At 45.7% G+C, this 20,164-nt stretch overlaps 1 protein-coding gene across 8 annotated transcripts in view; it reads left to right on the forward strand.

Moving 5' to 3' along the window:
- The window catches only part of ryr1b (ryanodine receptor 1b (skeletal)), a 102,210-nt gene that overhangs the window by 29,203 nt on the left and 52,843 nt on the right, over positions 1-20,164 (forward strand). For all 8 annotated transcript variants that reach the window (XM_060076432.1, XM_060076437.1, XM_060076439.1 and 5 more), the window contains exons 13-42: positions 213-399; positions 863-998; positions 1,239-1,334; positions 1,678-1,796; positions 2,686-2,819; positions 3,071-3,312; positions 3,858-4,050; positions 4,815-5,031; positions 5,304-5,408; positions 6,020-6,123; positions 6,497-6,580; positions 6,882-7,041; positions 7,408-7,555; positions 8,013-8,218; positions 8,966-9,140; positions 9,536-9,744; positions 10,152-10,501; positions 10,971-11,106; positions 12,039-12,199; positions 12,394-12,556; positions 13,128-13,214; positions 13,907-14,133; positions 14,766-15,210; positions 15,683-16,213; positions 16,452-16,652; positions 17,067-17,178; positions 17,762-17,908; positions 18,624-18,897; positions 19,356-19,473; positions 19,789-19,921. In XM_060076432.1, coding sequence (XP_059932415.1) covers positions 213-399; positions 863-998; positions 1,239-1,334; positions 1,678-1,796; positions 2,686-2,819; positions 3,071-3,312; positions 3,858-4,050; positions 4,815-5,031; positions 5,304-5,408; positions 6,020-6,123; positions 6,497-6,580; positions 6,882-7,041; positions 7,408-7,555; positions 8,013-8,218; positions 8,966-9,140; positions 9,536-9,744; positions 10,152-10,501; positions 10,971-11,106; positions 12,039-12,199; positions 12,394-12,556; positions 13,128-13,214; positions 13,907-14,133; positions 14,766-15,210; positions 15,683-16,213; positions 16,452-16,652; positions 17,067-17,178; positions 17,762-17,908; positions 18,624-18,897; positions 19,356-19,473; positions 19,789-19,921 — 5,600 coding nt within the window. The remainder of the gene's footprint in view (positions 1-212; positions 400-862; positions 999-1,238; positions 1,335-1,677; positions 1,797-2,685; positions 2,820-3,070; positions 3,313-3,857; positions 4,051-4,814; positions 5,032-5,303; positions 5,409-6,019; positions 6,124-6,496; positions 6,581-6,881; positions 7,042-7,407; positions 7,556-8,012; positions 8,219-8,965; positions 9,141-9,535; positions 9,745-10,151; positions 10,502-10,970; positions 11,107-12,038; positions 12,200-12,393; positions 12,557-13,127; positions 13,215-13,906; positions 14,134-14,765; positions 15,211-15,682; positions 16,214-16,451; positions 16,653-17,066; positions 17,179-17,761; positions 17,909-18,623; positions 18,898-19,355; positions 19,474-19,788; positions 19,922-20,164) is intronic.

Genomic DNA, 20,164 nt, shown 5'->3' on the forward strand with positions numbered 1-20,164 from the left:
ATCTCAGTTCATTTTTGAGTTCCAAGGCGCGCAATCAGCAGGCGCAGACCAGAGTCCCTCTGGGGGCAATCTGCAGCCAACCAGGGCGAAACGAAACCTGGGACACATCAGCAACCGCCATGATGCCTCGACCGCGCTCCCCTCTGGGTGCTCCTCTGTGCGATCGTCGTATGTGAACCTCTCCCCCGTGCGTCCCCCCCCCCTCCCTCCAGGGGCTTGGACTCCCTGAAGGCGAAGAGCAAGGCCCCGGGCCCCGTCAACCTGCCCCTGGAGGGGGTGATCCTGTCCCTGCAGGACCTCATCTTCTACTTCCGACCCCCCGAGGAGGAGCTGGAGCACGAGGAGAAGCAGACCGGGCTGCGCTCCCTCCGCAACCGACAGAACCTCTTCCAGGAGGAGGTGCCATTCGCATCTTTAAACTATCCTCCATTAACCTTGCATTATCTATAAGTAATAATTAATCATCTAAGAATCCAGAATTTAGATTGTTTATGTATTCTCAGAATGAAGAATATGTAAAATTTCATAATCCATAATCCATTATAATCTGTGATCTATAATAAAACATAATAAATGGTGCATAATCCGTTTTAGATAATACATAATCTGTTCTCAATTGGCCATTATCGATCTAACCATAATCCATAATAACGATAATCCACAATCCCTAATCCACAAACGATAATCCACGACGCATTGTACATTATTCATATTTCAAACACCAATAATTCCCAATAATCCACAATAATCCATCCTATATTGATCTATTCTTACTCGACCCCCTGGAGTTACGCAAAATATCTCATCACATTCAGCACTCATACGTCCTTCACATGTTTATGTCATGATTCGTGTCGTCCAGGGCATGATCACCATCGTGCTGGAGTGCATCGACCGCCTCAACATCTACAACACCGCCGCTGAGTTCTCGGAGTTCGCTGGCGAGGAGGCGGCTGAGTCCTGGAAGGAGATCGTCAACCTGCTCTACGAGCTGCTGGGTGGGTCCAATCAGAACCAACCTTATTGGTGCTCATTAGGATTCTGTTTATAGCCCTCGCTCCACCCAGGCTTCGAAGACACATTTCCTTTGCTCCCCTCTTGGTCGGAATAGTAATGCTTTCGAAAAACGCCCTCTGAAAGGTTGTTTAGCGGTGGGCAGCTATGAAACAGGAGATATTACAGGTGATCCTGATTCCCTGTCTTTGTTGTCTCTTTGTCTTCATCTTTCTCTTTCTCAGCCTCTCTGATCCGAGGGAACCGCTCCAACTGTGCTCTGTTCTGTGACAACTTGGACTGGTTGGTGAGCAAACTGGACAGACTGGAGGCGTCTTCAGGTAAGCACACCTGAACAACACCTCTGAATAGCATGTATTCATATTCCTTGAGGAGGAACTATGCAATGGTGAGAAAGGAATCTAGCCGCATTCTCAAATTCCTTACACGGTTTTGTTTAGGTTGTGATGTCTCAGGTATCCTGGAGGTTCTGTACTGTGTTCTGATGAAGTTGTGATGTCTCTAGGTGTTCTATTGAGGTTGTGATGTCTCAAGGTTTTCCAGAGGTTCTATACTGTGTTCTGATGAGGTTGTGATGTCTCCAGGTGTTCCGATGAGGTTGTGATGTCTCCAGGTATTCTGGAGGTTCTGTACTGTGTTCTGATGAGGTTATTGTGTCTCCAGGTATTCTGGAGGTGCTGTATTGTGTTCTGATTGAAAGTCCTGAGGTTCTGAACATCATTCAGGAGAACCACATTAAGTCCATCATCTCCCTGCTGGACAAACATGGACGCAACCACAAGGTCAGGACAAACTGTAGACTTACAGGGGTTAGATAGTTGGTGGTTCCCAACCACAAGGTCAGGACAAACTGTAGACTTACATGGGTTAGATGGTTGGTGGTTCCCAACCACAAGGTCAGGACAAACTGTAGACTTACAGGGGTTAGATAGTTGGTGGTTCCCAACCACATGGTCAGGACAAACTTGACTCTAAGAATAGTATGTTAGTCAGTGGTTCCCAACCACATGGTCAGGACATAGCTCAATTAGTTACTCAGATGTTTGAACCTGTGGGTCGGACAGTGCACTCGGTGTACACTCGTTCTCGTTCCTCAGAGATTGCAGACTAATAAGATATAGATATTTTTATATTTAAAAGGTTTGAAAGGTCTGATAAAACATCATGTATTATAGGAGTAGAGCAGCGATAATAAGATCTGTTGGTGGAAGCACGTGCACAAAGATAAATGGTATCACAAAAATATTCAGACCTCCCATGTTTGATAGCCACTGCAGTAGTATTTTATGTTCTATTGTTGTTCTCGGTCAACGGCAGAGAATTATTTTATCACTCTTGAAAAATACACACTCATCATTAAACCAATATCAAAGCACAAAACATCAAGCTCCTCCTTATAGCTTTGTCGTTGTATATTCATACATACTCCATCCTGGACTGTCTAGTTTACATATTAATGACTGGTTTGAAGATAAAATTAAATAGTGCTTTATTAATCCCAGATGGAAAATTCAGGTTGTTGCATGATTTAATCATCCAAACTACTATCAGGTTTGTTTGGTGAAGAACCCAAGAGGATACCAGGGAGTACAACTAGAGAGAGGCAAGCTATGATGATAGAAACAATTTGAAAGAGTGGAGTGGAGCTGAGCTCTCTTCTGCCCCCTGCAGGTCCTGGATGTGCTGCGTTCTCTGTGTGTATGTAATGGTGTGGCCGTCAGATCCAATCAGAACCTCATCACTGAGAATCTACTTCCGGGTCGCGACCTTCTGCTACAGACCAACATTGTCAACTATGTGACCAGGTACTGAATTTGTAGACAGAGACAACACTTCAGACTTTAAAACAATCTGTTAGTATTGTTTGGGGTAACAAAGGGTGTGCTTGCCCTACGGTTATTTATTCATTAATTAATCCCACTACACAAAAACCTACACAAATATAGTCCAAAATAATATATAGAGGAATGTTTGTTGTTTTGTGCCAAAATTTCAGGACAAATTCCATATTTAATGTAAAATAAAAACAACTTTTGTTTGTGGTTTCCATTCTCAGTGTGAGGCCTAACATCTTCCTGGGGACGTGCGAGGGCTCCACACAGTACAAGAAGTGGTACTTTGAGATGATGGTGGACCAGGTGGAGCCCTTCGTCACAGCGCAGGCCAGCCACCTGAGGGTGGGCTGGGCGCTGACGGAGGGCTACAGCCCCTACCCCGGGGGGGGAGAGGGCTGGGGGGGCAACGGGGTGGGCGACGACCTGTACTCCTACGGCTTTGACGGGCTACACCTCTGGTCAGGTGAGCCGGGAGGACCTCGTCCTCAAGGGGTCGGAAGGAGGAAAGAGCAGGGCGGGGAACTATTGCTAATGCCGCTAAGATTGACTTAGCATTAGTATATCTGGCTAGTAAATATTCTGGCCACCATTGTACACTGTATTGTGTTGTGTTGTATTGTGTTGTATTGTATTATAGTACTTAACTGTGTAGCAACTGCAGTAGCTGCTATCATTGCTGTAACACGGGGAATTGGTTAGCCTAGCGATCGTTGTACGTGCACTTGGTTCTTCTACTAACATCCTTACTGTACCGACAGCGATATATTGATGCACTTCTTATGACAAATGTACTTAATGTAAGTCGCTTTGGATAAAAGCGCCTGCGAAATCCCCTAAATGTAAATGTAATATCCTGATCTTAATGGCGTGCTTCCACTGCTATTGCTGAGGGAGTGGGGTGATTTAGTATCAGAGGTGGATCCTTTCCCCTAGAGGGACATCCTTCTATTTCAGTTGATGATGTCATCCACCAACTGTCGTGTCCCCTGACTTCCTGTCTGTCCTCAGGCACCGTGCCGCGCCAGGTGGCCTCGCCCAATCAGCACGTGCTGGCGGCCGACGACGTGGTCAGCTGCTGTCTGGACCTGAGCGTGCCCAGTATCTCCTTCCGCATCAACGGGCACCCGGTGCAGGGCATGTTTGAGAACTTCAACGTCGACGGCCTCTTCTTCCCGGTCATCAGCTTCTCCGCCGGCATCAAGTCAGTCCGCGGTTGTTTTCTTTCCCGCTTTTTTTTGTGGTAGTCATGGTGACTTGATTAAGGACTTAGCAAAGGATAACCAATCGATCGTTGAGGCGATTATGGTTGTTGACTGCCTCAAGGAGGTTATTCTTTTTTTTTTATCTATAAATTGTTACATTTAAATGATAAAGAATAATAATAAAGTCTAATTTATATAGTATGATGTGTAAATAAAAAAAGTCTAAATACTATTTGAGAGAGTTTAAAAAAATATTTTTGGGGAAAATATGTTCCATATATTATGTTTGATAACTTGAGTTGTATAAGTTGCCACATTGACAGCTGTTTAAATCAAGCCAATATCTTTTGCAGCATCCCAACATTAGATCCGTACACCATTGCAACCTTCAAGTCACAACTCAAAACTCACCTGTTCAAACTCGCACACAACGTCTAACTGATCACTGTTTTGATTGTTTGTTTGTTTTGTTTTGTCTTTTTTTATTATTTTTAATTTTTTATTTATTATGTTTATTTATTTATTTATTTATTTTCCACAATGTCTTGTTTTTTAAACAATTTATGATGACTATATGCTCTGTAAGGTGACCTTGGGTGTCTTGAAAGGCGCCTCTAAATTAAATGTATTATTATTATTATTATAGATGTCTTAGCTAGATTTACGTTCTGTTCTGGTGTATTGATTAAACCCTTTCATACTTTTTAATGTGACAACATAAACACTAATGTCGTGTTTCGCTTGGCTTGACCTCTCACCCTAGGGCTCGCTTCCTGTTGGGCGGTCGTCACGGTGACTTCAAATTCATGCCGCCGCCCGGGTACGCCCCGTGCTACGAGGCCTTGCTGCCCAAGGACCGCATGCGCATTGAGCCCATCAAGGAGTACAAGCACGACTACAACGGTGTCCGCAACCTGCTGGGTCCCACCCAGTCGCTCACACACACCTCCTTCACCCCCTGTCCCGTGGACACCGTCCAGGTGAGGGGCCACTCCTCCTCTGAACGCTGCTCAGTTATTCAGCTTTTAGCCAAAGAGCCTTAAAAGGGTGTCTGAGGACAATCAGAGCATAAAATCCAAAATTGATCTCCAAAAGTGTTAGAGAACTCTATTCTAGAATTAACCCTTTCATTGTGGAAGTATCTAGGCCTCACGTGTAGGGTGAACATAGGGAACCTTTAAAGTTGACAAAGGTTTTTGTCTCTCTTTATTCATTGACGTTTTGTGTGTGGGTTTGTGTGTTCGTGATTTAGATTGTGTTGCCGCCTAACCTGGAGCGGATCCGAGAGAAGCTGGCGGAGAACATCCATGAGCTGTGGGCTGTGACCCGCATCGAGCAAGGCTGGACGTACGCCTCTGTGAGTACACACACATACACATGCATCCAGACAGACACACACACACACACACTGCCAAGGAGATAGCCACAGGTCCTGGGAGTTAAGCTCTGGTTGTAAAAATGCTCTGTTTTTGTTTTTCTTATCGTACAACAAAGCCGGCTTTTCGATTTTTTGTTAAACACAGTTTTGAATATGTATGAAGATTGTGCTTGAGTTTTTTAGAAAATATGGTGCCTAAGTCTCAAAATAAATACACAAGGGTTACCCTAACTATTTTGCTTGCCATGTCAGGTATCGACATAAGATTAACTGTACATTCACACCAAAAGCTGTAAAAGATGCAAAATCGCCAAATAATGTTCACTGGGACCACCCACGCCGACGAGAGACATCTACATTCCGATTGGCTGGCGGTCATTTACAGCCGAAACGCTACTGGCTCATTTGCATAGAGTTGAGCTGTTTTCACCTCTCATTTACAGCTTTACAGCTTTAAAACTATCGCTCAAGCGTTTTATCGCTCCAATCGCTTTATCGCTCATGTCTAATAGAAAGTGAATGGGCGTTTATCGCTCAAAACGCTTTACAGCTTTTGGTGTGAACGCACAGTAATATCTCACTCCCTTCAGTTCCGAGATGACAACAAGAAGCTCCACCCCTGCTTGCTGGACTTCCACAGCCTCCCGGAGCCCGAAAGGAACTACAACCTGCAGATGTCTGCCGAGACCCTCAAGTGAGTGCAGGGGCTGGAACAAAAGGGTTTCTGTCTGACCTCAGGAAAAATGAACCACCGTTTTTACGGTAGGGTAGACTTCCATGACAATGTTCTGCAGTCCGAAGACATCCAAACACAGATCAACGCTCTTTGCAAGATGTATATTATTGCAAGCATGCAGAGGCACGGTTGCATAAAAGTAGAATACTGAATTGACAGTGATCTATTCTTGGTTGCAAAATATCTGTAATAAATATCACCGTATTAATATTTCATGTCCTTCCGTCAAACTAAATCCATCCTGTTACGAGAGACTGTTGGGGTTTTCCCCCCAAAATGGGAATCAAACCCAAGACCGCGTGGTGAAGGTATTGTGTGTTTTGTTGTGCAGGACTCTGCTGGCTCTGGGTTGCCATGTGGGGATGGGAGACGAGAAGGCAGAGGAGAACCTTAAGAAGATCAAGCTGCCCAAGACGTAAGTAGAAAAAAAAATGTTGTTTCCCTTTAATGTTCATGCGCTCCTCCTTTAAATTGTACCCAATTGTTGTGATCAATACTTTTAAATATATTTTAATTGATATTCTGTATTTTTAATATTTCCATCTTTAATAGAACAATTGTTGCCCTCAGGATTATCTTAAATGTGTATTGTGGGGCGGATAGTCGTAGGTTCTGGGTTTGATGCCCAATGTCCACAGCCATCCTTGATCAAGATGCCCTAGCCCCTACCTGCTCTTTGATGAGTGAACTGCTGTGTATTTATCTGTCTTGTGTAGCTATGTGATGGTGAACGCGTACAAGCCCGCCCCTTTGGACCTCAACCACGTCAAACTGACTCCCAACCAGAACCAGCTGGTGGAGAAGCTGGCAGAAAACGGGCACAACGTTTGGGCCAGGGACCGGGTCCGACAGGGCTGGACCTACAGCATAGTACAGGTAAGGGTCTGGTGTTCTGTTTGGTCTTCTGAACGAGATGTCCAGCTCTTTATCAAATGTATTTTCTTTGCAAAAAAACTTGGAAATAAAAAGCTAATTCTGGTCTTCTTTTAACCCATTCAAACGCAATTAAATTATTCTGTGCTTCAATCACTCTATCAGCAAATCAGGAATGTCCAGTCTGAACAATCTGTCATGAACTATTTGCTTTTCTTAATTTTGTTGTTGTTATATATACAGTATGTGTTCAATGTAAAAAAAAAAGAATACTCAATAGGTTGGTATATATTGAATGGCAGCATATCTACATTTGAACCTGACCTCAACACATTAATTCTGTTCCGCTTTTGTTCCGCTCGCTCCCAGGACATCTTGAACAAGCGCAACCCTCGTCTGGTCCCATACGTGCTATTGGACGAGAGAACTAAGAAGACCAATCGGGACAGTGTCAACAACGCTGTCCGCACTCTGATTGGTTACGGCTACAACATCGAGCCTCCAGATCAGGAAAGCAGTACGTACGCATGCACCCCGAAATGACATATTATTATACAGAGAGATTCAATTCAATAATACAAATATGAATTATACTCCTACCAGTATTGCTAATAATCATAAAATAACAAATTTGATTGTACAGTAAATTGAGATCAATGTCTTGAGTAGGTAGGTGTTAAGACTTTTAAAGATGAGGAACGCCTACAAGTAAGAAGTGATCACTGGTTCGAACCCAGAAGCCTTCAGCTGGGAGTGCAACACCTTAATCACTGTCTGAAAGGAAGCATAACACATAAACACGCTTATTGGTACTCTTATCAGCTTGTAAACCTGTGAACTGACAATGATGCAAATCCTGATTGTGCTACCTATCGTATCCTTGCTATATCCATTTGAGCAATGTTTTTGTGTGTGTGTGTGTGTGTGTGTGTGTGTGTGTGTGCGTGTGTGCGTGTGCGTGCGTGCGCGTGCAGCCGGCCACGGCCTGGAGAACATGCGCGGGGACAAGGTGCGCATCTTCCGTGCTGAGAAGTCCTACGCCATCACCCAGGGGAAGTGGTACTTTGAGTTTGAGGCGGTGACCACGGGGGAGATGCGGGTGGGCTGGGCCAGACCCAGCGTCCACGCAGACACCGAGCTGGGGGCCGACGAGCTGGCCTACGTGTTCAACGGCAACAAGGTGAGCCGTCCGCTCTCGGTCGCTTCTACTCTGCTTTTGAAACACACACTTAATCTGAATGTTTACATGCTAAACAGCCTAGTTCGGGTAAGGCTGGAAAAAACATGAAATACGTTTTAATAAATACGTTATTTATTTTTTTATTTTTTATTTTTTTATTTTATTTTATATATATATATATTTTTTTTTTATTTTTTTTTTTTTCCACAATGTCTTGTTTTTGAACGATTTATGATAACTTTATGCTCTGTAAGGTGACCTTGGGTGTCTTGAAAGGCGCCTCTAAATTAAATGTATTATTATTATTATAATAAAAGATTCAAGTTGCGGCATTTTGTGCCGGTTGACATGTTTAGTAATATCTTATTAGATCTATCAACATCGTCTCCCTGTCGGTCCATGTCTCCTTTTGAGCCATCGTATGTCAATGACATATGTAAACACTTGGTTAACACAGAATTACTTCACTGTTCGGTAACCCATTTTAAGTGTTTACATGGCCAAGTACATCGAATACTGTTCCAGTAACCTGGTTTTCTTAACCGCGTTACGTTAAGGGGATAAATCAATCCGCAAAACCAAACAGTGTTACACTACAGTTAATATGTCCAATGATCTGAATCTTAAACAAGTTTAAGATTGGTTTATTTGTGTGCATGCATGTAGACGTACTGAATGTTTGAATTAGGCATCTGCACTGCTTTGAACTCTCTCTGCTCTTTTACCTTTGACCTTTGACCTTCCCAGGCCCAGCGCTGGCACGTGGGAAACGAGCCGTTCGGTCGCCAGTGGCTGTCGGGCGACGTGGTGGGCTGCATGATCGACCTGACGGACATGAACATCATGTTCACCCTCAACGGAGAGATGCTGATCAGCGACTCCGGATCCGAGATGGCCTTCAAGGACATTGAGATCGGAGAAGGTGTGGAAGACCTGGTCGAAATACTATGCCTAACATGTTACACTGTATTCATATTTTACAATAGATCAGCATTATCTCCAGGTCAGCATTTAACTGAGTAGGATTTGATTCTAGAGTCGCATGATTAGCACTTTACACTGGATTAGCACTCTACAGAGTGTACTATTCGCTAGGTACTGGGTTGCGAGCTGGGTTTTATAAGCTAATCTGTGTTTTTTAGCAGACTTGAGGTAGTGGCTATGTTGCTCTTTGCATAGGGGCTGGGTTGCTCACAGCTTCCATTGGCTGGTAGCTGGGTGGATAGTAACCTACTGTTAGGTAGACGCTAGGATGCTAGCATCAAATGTTAGTTCAGAGCCATGTTGCTGGTGAGAGTTTGTGTTTCCATCCCGTAGGCTTCATCCCGGTGTGCACGCTCGGCCTATCGCAGGTCGGCCGCATCAACCTCGGTCAGAACGTCAGCAGTCTGCGCTACTTCGCCATCTGCGGCCTGCAGGAGGGATTCGAACCCTTCGCCATCAACATGAAGCGGGACATCACCATGTGGTTCAGCAAGAGCCTGCCGCAGTTCGAACCCGTCCCCACCAGCCACAGCCACATTGAGGTAGCGCCAGAACACAGACATAGTTTTTTTGCAAGGGAAAATAATTTTTTTGAAGAAAAGTATTTTCTTCAAGTATAATTATTTACAATTTCAAACAGAATGGTAAAATAATTCTCAAAACAAAAGTATTTTCTTCAAGTATAATTATTAACAATTTCAAACACAAATTATGTTAACTAAAAAATTCATGGACAACTAACACTGGGTTACTAACACTAAGTTTAGGTGGCCAACATTCTTGACTAGCAATCCAACTGGAGAAGTATAACTTTATATTGAACTTTATATTGAATAAGTGGGGCTTGTTTAGTCTCCCGGGTCCCTATCAGCCGGGCCCTAATGGGACCCTGACCCACATGTTTGGTACCACGGCCCTCATCATAATCGTATCTGTGTCCTCGTTCAAGGTGTCCCGTGTGGACGGTACGGTGGACACCGCCCCCTGCCTGAAGATCAACCACAAGACGTTCGGCTCGCAGAACGCCAACACGGACATGCTGTTCATGCGCCTCAGCATGCCCGTGCAGTTCCACGAGGTCTTCAAGGTCACGGCGGGCACCACGCCTCTGACCCACGCGCTCACCATCCCCGAGGAGGAGGTGGGCGTGGTGAAGGAGCCCGACTCTGAGTTCGAGGTGCTGAAGAAGTCGGCGAGCCGCAAGGAGCAGGAGGAGGACAAGAAGGAGCCCTCGGTGGCCCGGGAGGTGACCTCAGAGAACGAGAAGGACACGCTGTCGGAGAAGGGCAAGAAGAAGGGGTGAGGGGGGCAGACGGCTGGGTGTGGGGGGTGTCAAATGATGGTTTTGGAAAAAAATACCCGGATCTGATTGTTTTGTGCTCGATGGTTGGTTGGTTACTGCTACTAGGAGGCCTATAACGTGATGCCCATCCGCTGACCGGAAGAACACACAACTTTGACCGAACATACATTTGAATTTGCCGTTTTATGTTATGTATGCCATCCTATTCTCGATTTGGTGGTCATGATTTTCCGTTTAGGCATGAGGAATTCCTTTGTTCGCTGCCAAACAATTTTAAAACAAAAAAAAAAACAGCCATCCACATTTTAAGCTTGTCCCAGATGATGCTCATTGACCAATCCAGATTTAAGCACAAAACTATTTTATTTAACTATATTATTTCAGAAGTAGTTTTACGTAAAAATATAATTATTGGTCAATTAATTACTAACTCCAATCCTGTTTTGTTTTTTCATGGTCGTCTAGTTTCTTCGCCAAGACGAAGAAGGCTGCCATGACAACACTGTCTCCGCCCATGGCCCCGCCCACCGTCCCTCGTCTGATGGAGGACGTGGTGCCGGATGACCGTGACGACCCAGAGATCATCCTGAACACCACCACTGTGAGATCAGCCTCACAATCAGACCATCAGTCATTTGATTGCTAAATGTTGCCTCTTGAAAAAAAAAAAATCATATATGTTTAGGATTCCGTACATAGATGACAGATGTTTCTGTCTTTAAGCGTCACATTCTCTCTTGCGCATTACTCAATACTACTATTCTCTAGTGATATTGTCCTTCTCCTCAATACTACTATTCTCTAGTGATACTGTCCCTCTCCTCAATACTACTATTCTCTAGTGATATTGTCCCTCTCCTCAATACTACTATTCTCTAGTGATATTGTCCCTCTCCTCAATACTACTATTCTCTAGTGATATTGTCCCTCTCCTCAATACTACTACTCTCTAGTGATATTGTCCCTCTCTTCAGTACTACTATTCTCTAGTGATATTGTCCCTCTCCTCAATACTACTATTCTCTAGTGATATTGTCCCTCTCCTCAATACTACTACTCTCTAGTGATATTGTCCCTCTCTTCAGTACTACTATTCTCTAGTGATATTGTCCCTCTCCTCAATACTACTATTCTCTAGTGATATTGTCCCTCTCCTCAATACTACTACTCTCTAGTGATATTGTCCCTCTCCTCAATACTACTATTCTCTAGTGATATTGTCCCTCTCCTCAATACTACTACTCTCTAGTGATATTGTCCCTCTCCTCAATACTACTACTCTCTAGTGATATTGTCCCTCTCCTCAATACTACTACTCTCTAGTGATACTGTCCCTCTCCTCAATACTACTATTCTCTAGTGATATTGTCCCTCTCCTCAATACTACTACTCTCTAGTGATATTGTCCCTCTCCTCAATACTACTACTCTCTAGTGATATTGTCCCTCTCCTCAATACTACTATTCTCTAGTGATATTGTCCCTCTCCTCAATACTACTATTCTCTAGTGATGTGTATTGTCCCTCCCCTCAGTACTACTACTCTCTGAGGATCTTCGCGGGCCAGGAACCCTCAGCCGTGTGGGTGGGTTGGGTGACCCCCGACTACCACATGTACGACCCTTCCTTCGACCTCACCAAGGTCCGCAACGTCACCATCACCGTGGGGGACGACCGGGGAAACATCCATGACAGGTCAGTGTTCATAGCTAATCTATACAATGTTTACCAAGGGACTGGCCGTACAGAACCGATGAGGTTGACCTAATTGATTGATTCGCAAAGAAAGTGGATAAGAGGAGCATCATTAACGTAAACAATGTGACATCAATGCTCCAATACTGCACTATTTTTCGTAAGTTAAAGTATGTTGTGTGTATTTTTTGCAGTATGAAGCACAGTAACTGCTACATGGTGTGGGGAGGAGACCTGGTCAGTAATCAGCAGACGCGCTTCAGCCAGGAGGACATGGTCGTCGGCTGCCTGGTCGACCTGGCAACCGGCCTCATGACCTTCACAGCCAATGGGAAGGAGATAAACACCTTCTACCAGGTGAGGACATACCTGTGTGTGTGTGTGTGTGTGTGTGTGTGTGTGTGTGTGTGTGTGTGTGTGTGTGTGTGTGTGTGTGTGTGTGTGTGTGGTTCAGGTAATGGTAATGTCTGTGTGTGTGTTTGTGTGTGTGTGGTTCAGGTAACGGTAATGTGTGTGTGTGTGTGTGTGTGTGTGTGTGTGTGTGTTTGTGTGTGTGTGTGTGGTTCAGGTAATGGTAATGTCTGTGTGTGTGTTTGTGTGTGTGTGGTTCAGGTAACGGTAATGTGTGTGTGTGTGTGTTTGTGTGTGTGTGTGTGTGTGTGTGTGTGTGTTTGTGTGTGGTTCAGGTAATGGTAATGTGTGTGTGTGTGTGTGTGTGTGTGTGTGTGTGTGGGGTTCAGGTAATGGTAATGTCTGTGTGTGTGTTTGTGTGTGTGTGTGTGTGGTTCAGGTAATGGTAAATGTGTGTGTGCGTGTGCGGCGCGCGTGTGCGCGCTTGTCTATACAGCATCTAGCAGCCGCAGACTGAGGGCACATGGAGGAACTGTAGTGATGTGACGCGTTGATGGAACGTGATGTTGCCTTTCAGGTGGAGCCCAACACCAAGCTGTTCCCAGCGGTCTTTGTGCAGCCGTCCAGTCAGAACATGGTCCAGCTGGAGCTGGGGAAGCTCAAGGTGAGAACCTCACCCGCAGCCCACGAATACAGAGATCCACTTCATTGAACAATCAATCATTGAGATAACAGAGAGCCGGGTATACAGTGTATGAGACCTCGTCCTAGATTAAAACGAGTCAGTCGGACGTGGTACAGGCAGGTGTTGCGATCGACAATCAGTCCCTCCAGAAAAACGTGATTATGCGATCGCATAATTCAACGCATTACCAGCCAAAGTCTGCATATTCATGCAGGGGCCGCATTTTTTCAAATATGCCGCACCTTCACCGCATAAATTGCAGATTTCCGCTCAAAATATGCGGGCTTGCATGATTTCACAATCCCCGCATTTTCGTTGCAAAAAAGTCACATATATCTTAGCAGAAAGTTGAAAAAATGTTTACTTCACACAAGAGCAGCCATTTCCCCCTGTTGCCATGGGAACGTTATGAAGTGAAGTAATTACGCGACTTGAACGTTATCGAAAAGCAGAATTTTTCCCGCAATTTGTGCAAGTTTCCGCAATTTCATCGCATAAAATTGCATAAATATGCCGCATATTTCATCGCATTTTTTAAGAAAACGTGCCGCATAATCAAGGATTTTTGGCCTTTCGCATTTTTATGGAGGGACTGGACAATGAGTTGAAAAGAGTTTAAACAAAACGCTAACCTGCTGTACTCCTCGACCGCCATCCCTCCTCCCTCCCAGAACATCATGCCCATCTCGGCGGCCATGTTCCGCAGCGAGCGTATGAACCCGGTGCCCCAGTGTCCCCCTCGGCTGGACGTCCAGATGTTGACCCCCGTGATCTGGAGCCGCATGCCCAACCACTTCCTGAACCCCCGGGTGGGCCGGATCAGCGAGCGCCTGGGCTGGGTGGTGGAGTGTGTGGAGCCCCTCATCATGATGGCCCTGCACATCCCCGAGGAGAACCGGTGGGTCACACGCCAGAACCCAGACCAGGAGCTGGTACCAAACCAGAGCCTGATACCAGAACCCAGACCCGGTACCAGACTAGGAACTGGTACCAGACCAGAGAGAACCTGATTATCAGAACTAGTACCTGGGAGACCAATACCGACCATACTGATATCCGTGTCCTCTTTCTATCTCTATACTCTTTCTACATTTCATCTTGAACTAGTTTGAAATGTAGAATGTTTTTTTTAATTGTTGAATCTAGTACTGCTTCATCTGATAGAATCTATAGTTCTTCCTGCTTTCACTCACTCCCCCTCTGCCTCATCCACCATGTTCTCTCTCCCATCTCTCCCATGGGTCGGCTTAGCTCAGGAGGTAGAGCAGTTGTCTTGTAACCGACAGGTTGCTAGTTCGATCCCCTACACTTAACCCTAACTGCTCCTGACGAGCTGGCTGTCGCCTTGCATGGTTGACACTGCCGTCGGTGTGTCAATGTGTGCATTAACCGATGTAAGTCGCTTTGGATAAAACCGTCTGCTAAATGCCCTAAATGTAATTGTCTTTCCTCTCTGTTTTCGTGCCTCTCCCTACATATTCCTCTCTCTCCTAAAAACCTAATGTCCCTCCCCCATCTCTCTCGCGCCAGATGCATTGACATCCTGGAGCTGTCCGAGCGGCAGGACCTGATGAAGTTCCACTTCCACACGCTCATGCTCTACTGCGCCGTGTGCGCGCTGGGCAACAACCGCGTGGCGCACGCGCTCTGCAGCCACGTGGACGAGTCGCAGCTCTTCTACGCCATCGAGAACACCTACCTGCCGGGGCCGCTGCGGAGCGGCTACTTCGACCTGCTCATCGGCATCCACCTGGAGTCGGCCAAGCGCGCGCGGCTGGGCACCAACCGGGAGTTCATCGTGCCCATGTCGGAGCAGACCCTGAGCATCAAGCTGTACCCCGACGAGGAGAAGGCGCACTCCCTGCCCGGCGTGGGGCTCACCACCTGCCTGCGGCCCAAGCTCCACTTCTCCTCCATCAACTTTGTGGGGACGGACCCGGACCTGTACACCCTCAGCCCCGTCTTCCCCCTGCAGGTGAGTGAGAGGGGGGGGGGAGGGGGGAGGGGGGAGGGGGGAGGGGGGCGAACTCTCCAGAGATTTATGACTTTTACTTTTTGTTGCTTTAGTTTGCTTTTTGTTTGTTTGTGAAATACAATGTGTTTGGGATTGAAATCTGTGGAATAAATCGTCTTATTCTGTGGTATAGGTTTTCTTCAGATCCAAAACGACTCTAAAACGTTTTAGACTCACCATTCGTCTACTTTGCTGCAACAGTTACGAGATATCGTTATAATCTTTTCTTGTCAACTCTTGTCTCTAGAAGGTGTATTTTGAGGTGCTCCTTCATTCACATTAACAGCTGTTATTCAATAATATCTTCAAATATATAAAACACATCCACCCAGGAATGGTTGATTTCCCTCTGTATTCTTGTGCATTAACGTTTTCCCCCAATACATCTTTCCACCCACCTTCTCCATTCCCGCCGTTGCCGTGACCACCCCAGGAGCTGAAGACGAAGGCCATCAGCATGCTGACGGAGGCGGTGTTGGACGGCAGCCAGGCCATGCGGGACCCGGTGGGGGGCAGCGTGGAGTTCCACTTCGTGCCCATCCTGAAGCTCATCAGCACGCTGCTCATCATGGGCATCTTCAACGACGAGGACTCCCAGCACATCCTCAAGATGATCGAGCCCAGCGTGTTCGGGGCCAAGAAGGAGGAGGAGGGGGAGGAGAAGGAGGCCGCCATCGAGGAGGTGAAGGAGAAGGAAGAGGGGGACGTGGACCTGGAGGACGAGGGGATGGGTGATGAGGAGGAGGAGGAGGAGGAGGAGGAGGGGGGAGTTAAAGCCAAGGAAATGGAAGAAGAAAAAGACGAAGAGGAGCCGGCTGAACCTAAAGAAGAGGAGGAAGTGGCAGAGAAGGTGGAGGACGGAGAGAAGGTGGCAGCGGAGAAGGAGGCCGAGGGGAAGGAGGGAGAAGAGGGTCTGGAGGAAGGCCTGCTGCAGATGAAGCTCCCAGAGTCTGTCAAGCTGCAGGTGACACCAACACCAACCTCATCATCATCATCACTCCTTTTGCATCATCGCCATCACATCAATGCATCATCCCCACCGCATCATTATCGCTAAAATCAGGCCGTGTGACACACATATCTTTTACGAATACGATGTGTTTATGTGAATGCAGACATAATGTGTTATTATTGATGCGCGCACAACCCAATCCCTGGTGTACCCCCTGACCCGGCACTCCCCCCCCCCCCCCCCCCCACAGATGTGCACTCTGCTGCAGTACTTCTGCGACTGCGAGCTGCGTCACCGCGTGGAGGGCATCATAGCGTTCTCCGACTACTTCGTCAAGGAGGTCCAGAGCGACCAGCGCATACGCTACAACCTGCTGATGCGGGCGTTCACCATGAGCGCCGCCGAGACCGCGCGCAAGACCCGCGAGTTTCGCTCCCCGCCGCAGGACCAGGTAGCCTAGACTGTACCCACAGCTTGAGGTCCCTTAGCGGGCTAACATGCTAACCCGTACCCTAACCCTAACCCTAACAGATGAGAGACTGACTGAATGAGGGAACGAGTGAGTGAAAAGTGTGTGTGTGTGTGTGTGTGTGTGTGTGTGTGTGTGTGTGTGTGTGTGTGTGTGTTTATAACAGTATTAGTTTGAGTAGGTGAAATAAAATAAATACATTTATTTTAAAAAAGAAATGTTAACTTCTAGCTAAAATGCACTAATAGGTGAGAAACTGAATGATTGAGTGAAAAGTGTGAGTGTTGTTTTGACAGTTATGTCTGAGTTTGAGTAACATTTGAGTAAAATTAAATATATATATATATATTAAGTGCATATCTGTTCTATAACGATTCCTTTTTATAATCCTCCCAGTTGATCTTGCTGACCAACTTCAAGAACAACCCAGAGGAAGAGGACTGTCCGGTGCCCGAGGAGGTCAGAGAGAAGCTGGCCGAGTTCCACAACGACCTGCTCCTCCACTGCGGTAAGACACCTCCTCTCGGGGCTAGACCTGACAACTGCAAGGCGCCTCACACATGTGCCTTAATCATAGCGCCGCTATGTTTTTTAAACATCGGGGAAAGTCAACCTTGTCAGTGATCAGATTTCAAGCCGCCCTTGCTTTCGTCGTCAGCACAATGCCGATATCATTCCTTCTCTTTGAACAGCTGTGTTTGAAGCCTGTGTTTAACGATGCATTAATTAACACAGGATTCACGATATCGTGCGTGATGCATGTATTATATTTAAGGCTGTTAAAAGTAGCGCGATGACAACGCGTTGACGCAATCTTGTTTTAATTTGATTAATTAAAATTGACGCATTATAATGTGTCATTCCATTTTAAGAAATAGGATTAATCGTGAGTTAACTCACCATTGCTATTCGATTAATCGCGACAAAATATTTTAATCGTTTGTCAACCCTAATTGTATTATAGTATTAAACATAACTTTATTCAGAACTAGTAGTTTTTTGTGTGTGATAAATATTCCGGATTAATTCGAGCCGTTGCCTTATTGGGTCAGAGTTTTTGTTAGCTCTTATTCTGCTCCTTCTCCTCGTAGGCATCGTAATCGAAGGGGAGGCAGAGGAGGTGGAGGTGGACACCTCCCTCAGAGGTAGACTCAACAGTCTGGTGGAGAAGGTGAAGACCCTCCGCAAGAAGAAGGAGGAGGAGGAGGAGCCCGAGGTGAAGGAGGAGACCAAACCCGGTAAGATCAAGCTAACACTGCAAGCTAACTGTCAAGATAATTGTCTTTAACTTGACTGACATTTAAAGGAAATGACCAATCTGTCAACCTAAATTGATATTAACAAACTGACCTTTAAACTTAAACCATGTATCAACCTTAATTAATATTAACAAACTTTTAGATTCAAATGTCCAAACCTTACTGTAAAGCTTACTTCATAATAACGTGCTAACTTTCTAACCTTACTAACTGTCGAACTAACTTTATAATAACAAAGTAACTTTTTAGAAAAAAATAGATATATACAGAACATTCTTTCCAAATAACTAGGCTATCAAAATTAAATTGTGTAACTATTTTCTAAATTCCATCAGTTCAATTTCCTAATTTTGCTTCAATGTGACAGTTAGTTCCATTATCACACGGTGTGATGTTATATACCTGACTAATGTAATGTTGTAGGTTTTAATGTTCGATTGTGGACTGTAAACCACTTTGGATCATACTGTCTGTCTGGTTAACAATTTATTTATCAATCTGTATAATAATAATCGTACATTTTTTAATCCATAGTTTCTCGCATGTTTGTAATCTCTCTCTCTGTCTCTGTCTCTGTCTCTGTCTCTGTCTCTGTCTCTCTCTCTCTCTGTCTCTCTCTCTGTCTCTCCCCCTCTCTCTCCCTCTCCCCCTCTCTCCCCCTCTCCCCCACCCTCTCCCTCTCTTAATCAACCAGGCACCCTTCAAGAGCTCATCTCCCACACCATGATCCACTGGGCCCAGGAGTCCTTCATCCAGAACCCGGAGCTGGTCCGCATGATGTTCAGCCTGCTCCACCGGCAGTACGACGGCCTGGGGGAGCTGATCCGCTCCCTGCCCAAGGCCTACGCCATCAACGCCATCTCGGTCCAGGACACCATGGACCTGCTGGAGTGCCTGGGCCAGATCCGCTCGCTGCTCATCGTCCAGATGGGCCCCGAGGAGGAGAGGCTGATGATCCAGAGCATTGGGTGAGAGCGTGTGTGTGTGTGTGTGTGTGTGTGTGTGTGTGTGTGTGTGTGTGTGTGTGTGTGTGTGTGTGTGTGTGTGTGTGTGTGTGTGTGTGCATTTCTCCCCATGATATGCATTAAGTGATCAAGGGACGTGTCATTAATTTAACAGCAGAAGAACATCAGTTGTGGTAAAACACATTCTCAAAAAATAGCCCAATCTTTTTTTGAAAAACTTTGTGGGTGCATTTTAGAAACAGCTCATTATCTCGTTTTGAAAGGATTTCGAATTCGAATTCTGATGCTAAAATATTAACAAATAAATAATCCAGATCTAATACTGATTTTAGTTCTGTTCTAGATAATCCTTCTGTTCTGTTCTTCTAATCCTACTTCTAGTTTTACTTCTAGCTCTAGTTGAAGTTGTCCTTCTAACTCTAACTTAATCTGATTGTGATTGTGATTTTGTTCTTTGTCAGGAACATCATGAACAACAAGGTTTTCTACCAGCACCCTAACCTGATGCGAGCCCTGGGCATGCATGAGACGGTCATGGAGGTGATGGTCAACGTGCTGGGAGGGGGCGGAGACTCCAAGGTAACTCAAACACCTGCACTTATAATGTCTGATTATCATTACTTTTATTCAGGACTTGAAGTGAACTCAGATACATAACATTAAGGAGCAGGTAGGGATTACAGCACCTCAGATCAAGGATGTCTACAGGTAGACACTGGATGTTGGGGTATCAAACCCTAGTGACTCCACTATCCTGCACCACATAATTATCAGAATACGAAACAACTGTGGAGCTTTAAGCCCATGTTTCTTTACCTGCGTCGTACACGAACCAGCCCGCTTTGGGAGGAGAGCAAAGACTGACTCTGGATGCTGTGTTCCCCCGCTCTGTAGGAGATCCGGTTCCCCCAGATGGTGACCAACTGCTGTCGCTTCCTGTGCTACTTCTGCCGGATCAGCCGTCAGAACCAGCGCTCCATGTTCGACCACCTCAGCTACCTGCTGCAGAACAGCGGCATTGGCCTCGGTCAGTTCCCGGAGGCTAATCAGCTAGCTTAGCTCCACGATAATCCTAATTGTGTGGTATCGTAGAGGCTAACAAGCTAGCTTAGCTTCATGATGATAATAATAGTTTAGTAACCAATAGGCTAACAAGCTAGCTTAGTCTCATAATAACAATACTTTAGTACCCCACAGTTTACCAGCTAGAATAGCCTTATAATAGTAATAATCTAGGCTCCTTGATAAGCATGGATGAGCAGTCGGTCGC

The sequence above is a fragment of the Gadus macrocephalus genome, chromosome 16 (assembly GCF_031168955.1).
Source record: "Gadus macrocephalus chromosome 16, ASM3116895v1".
Classification (NCBI taxonomy): Eukaryota; Metazoa; Chordata; class Actinopteri; order Gadiformes; family Gadidae; genus Gadus; species Gadus macrocephalus.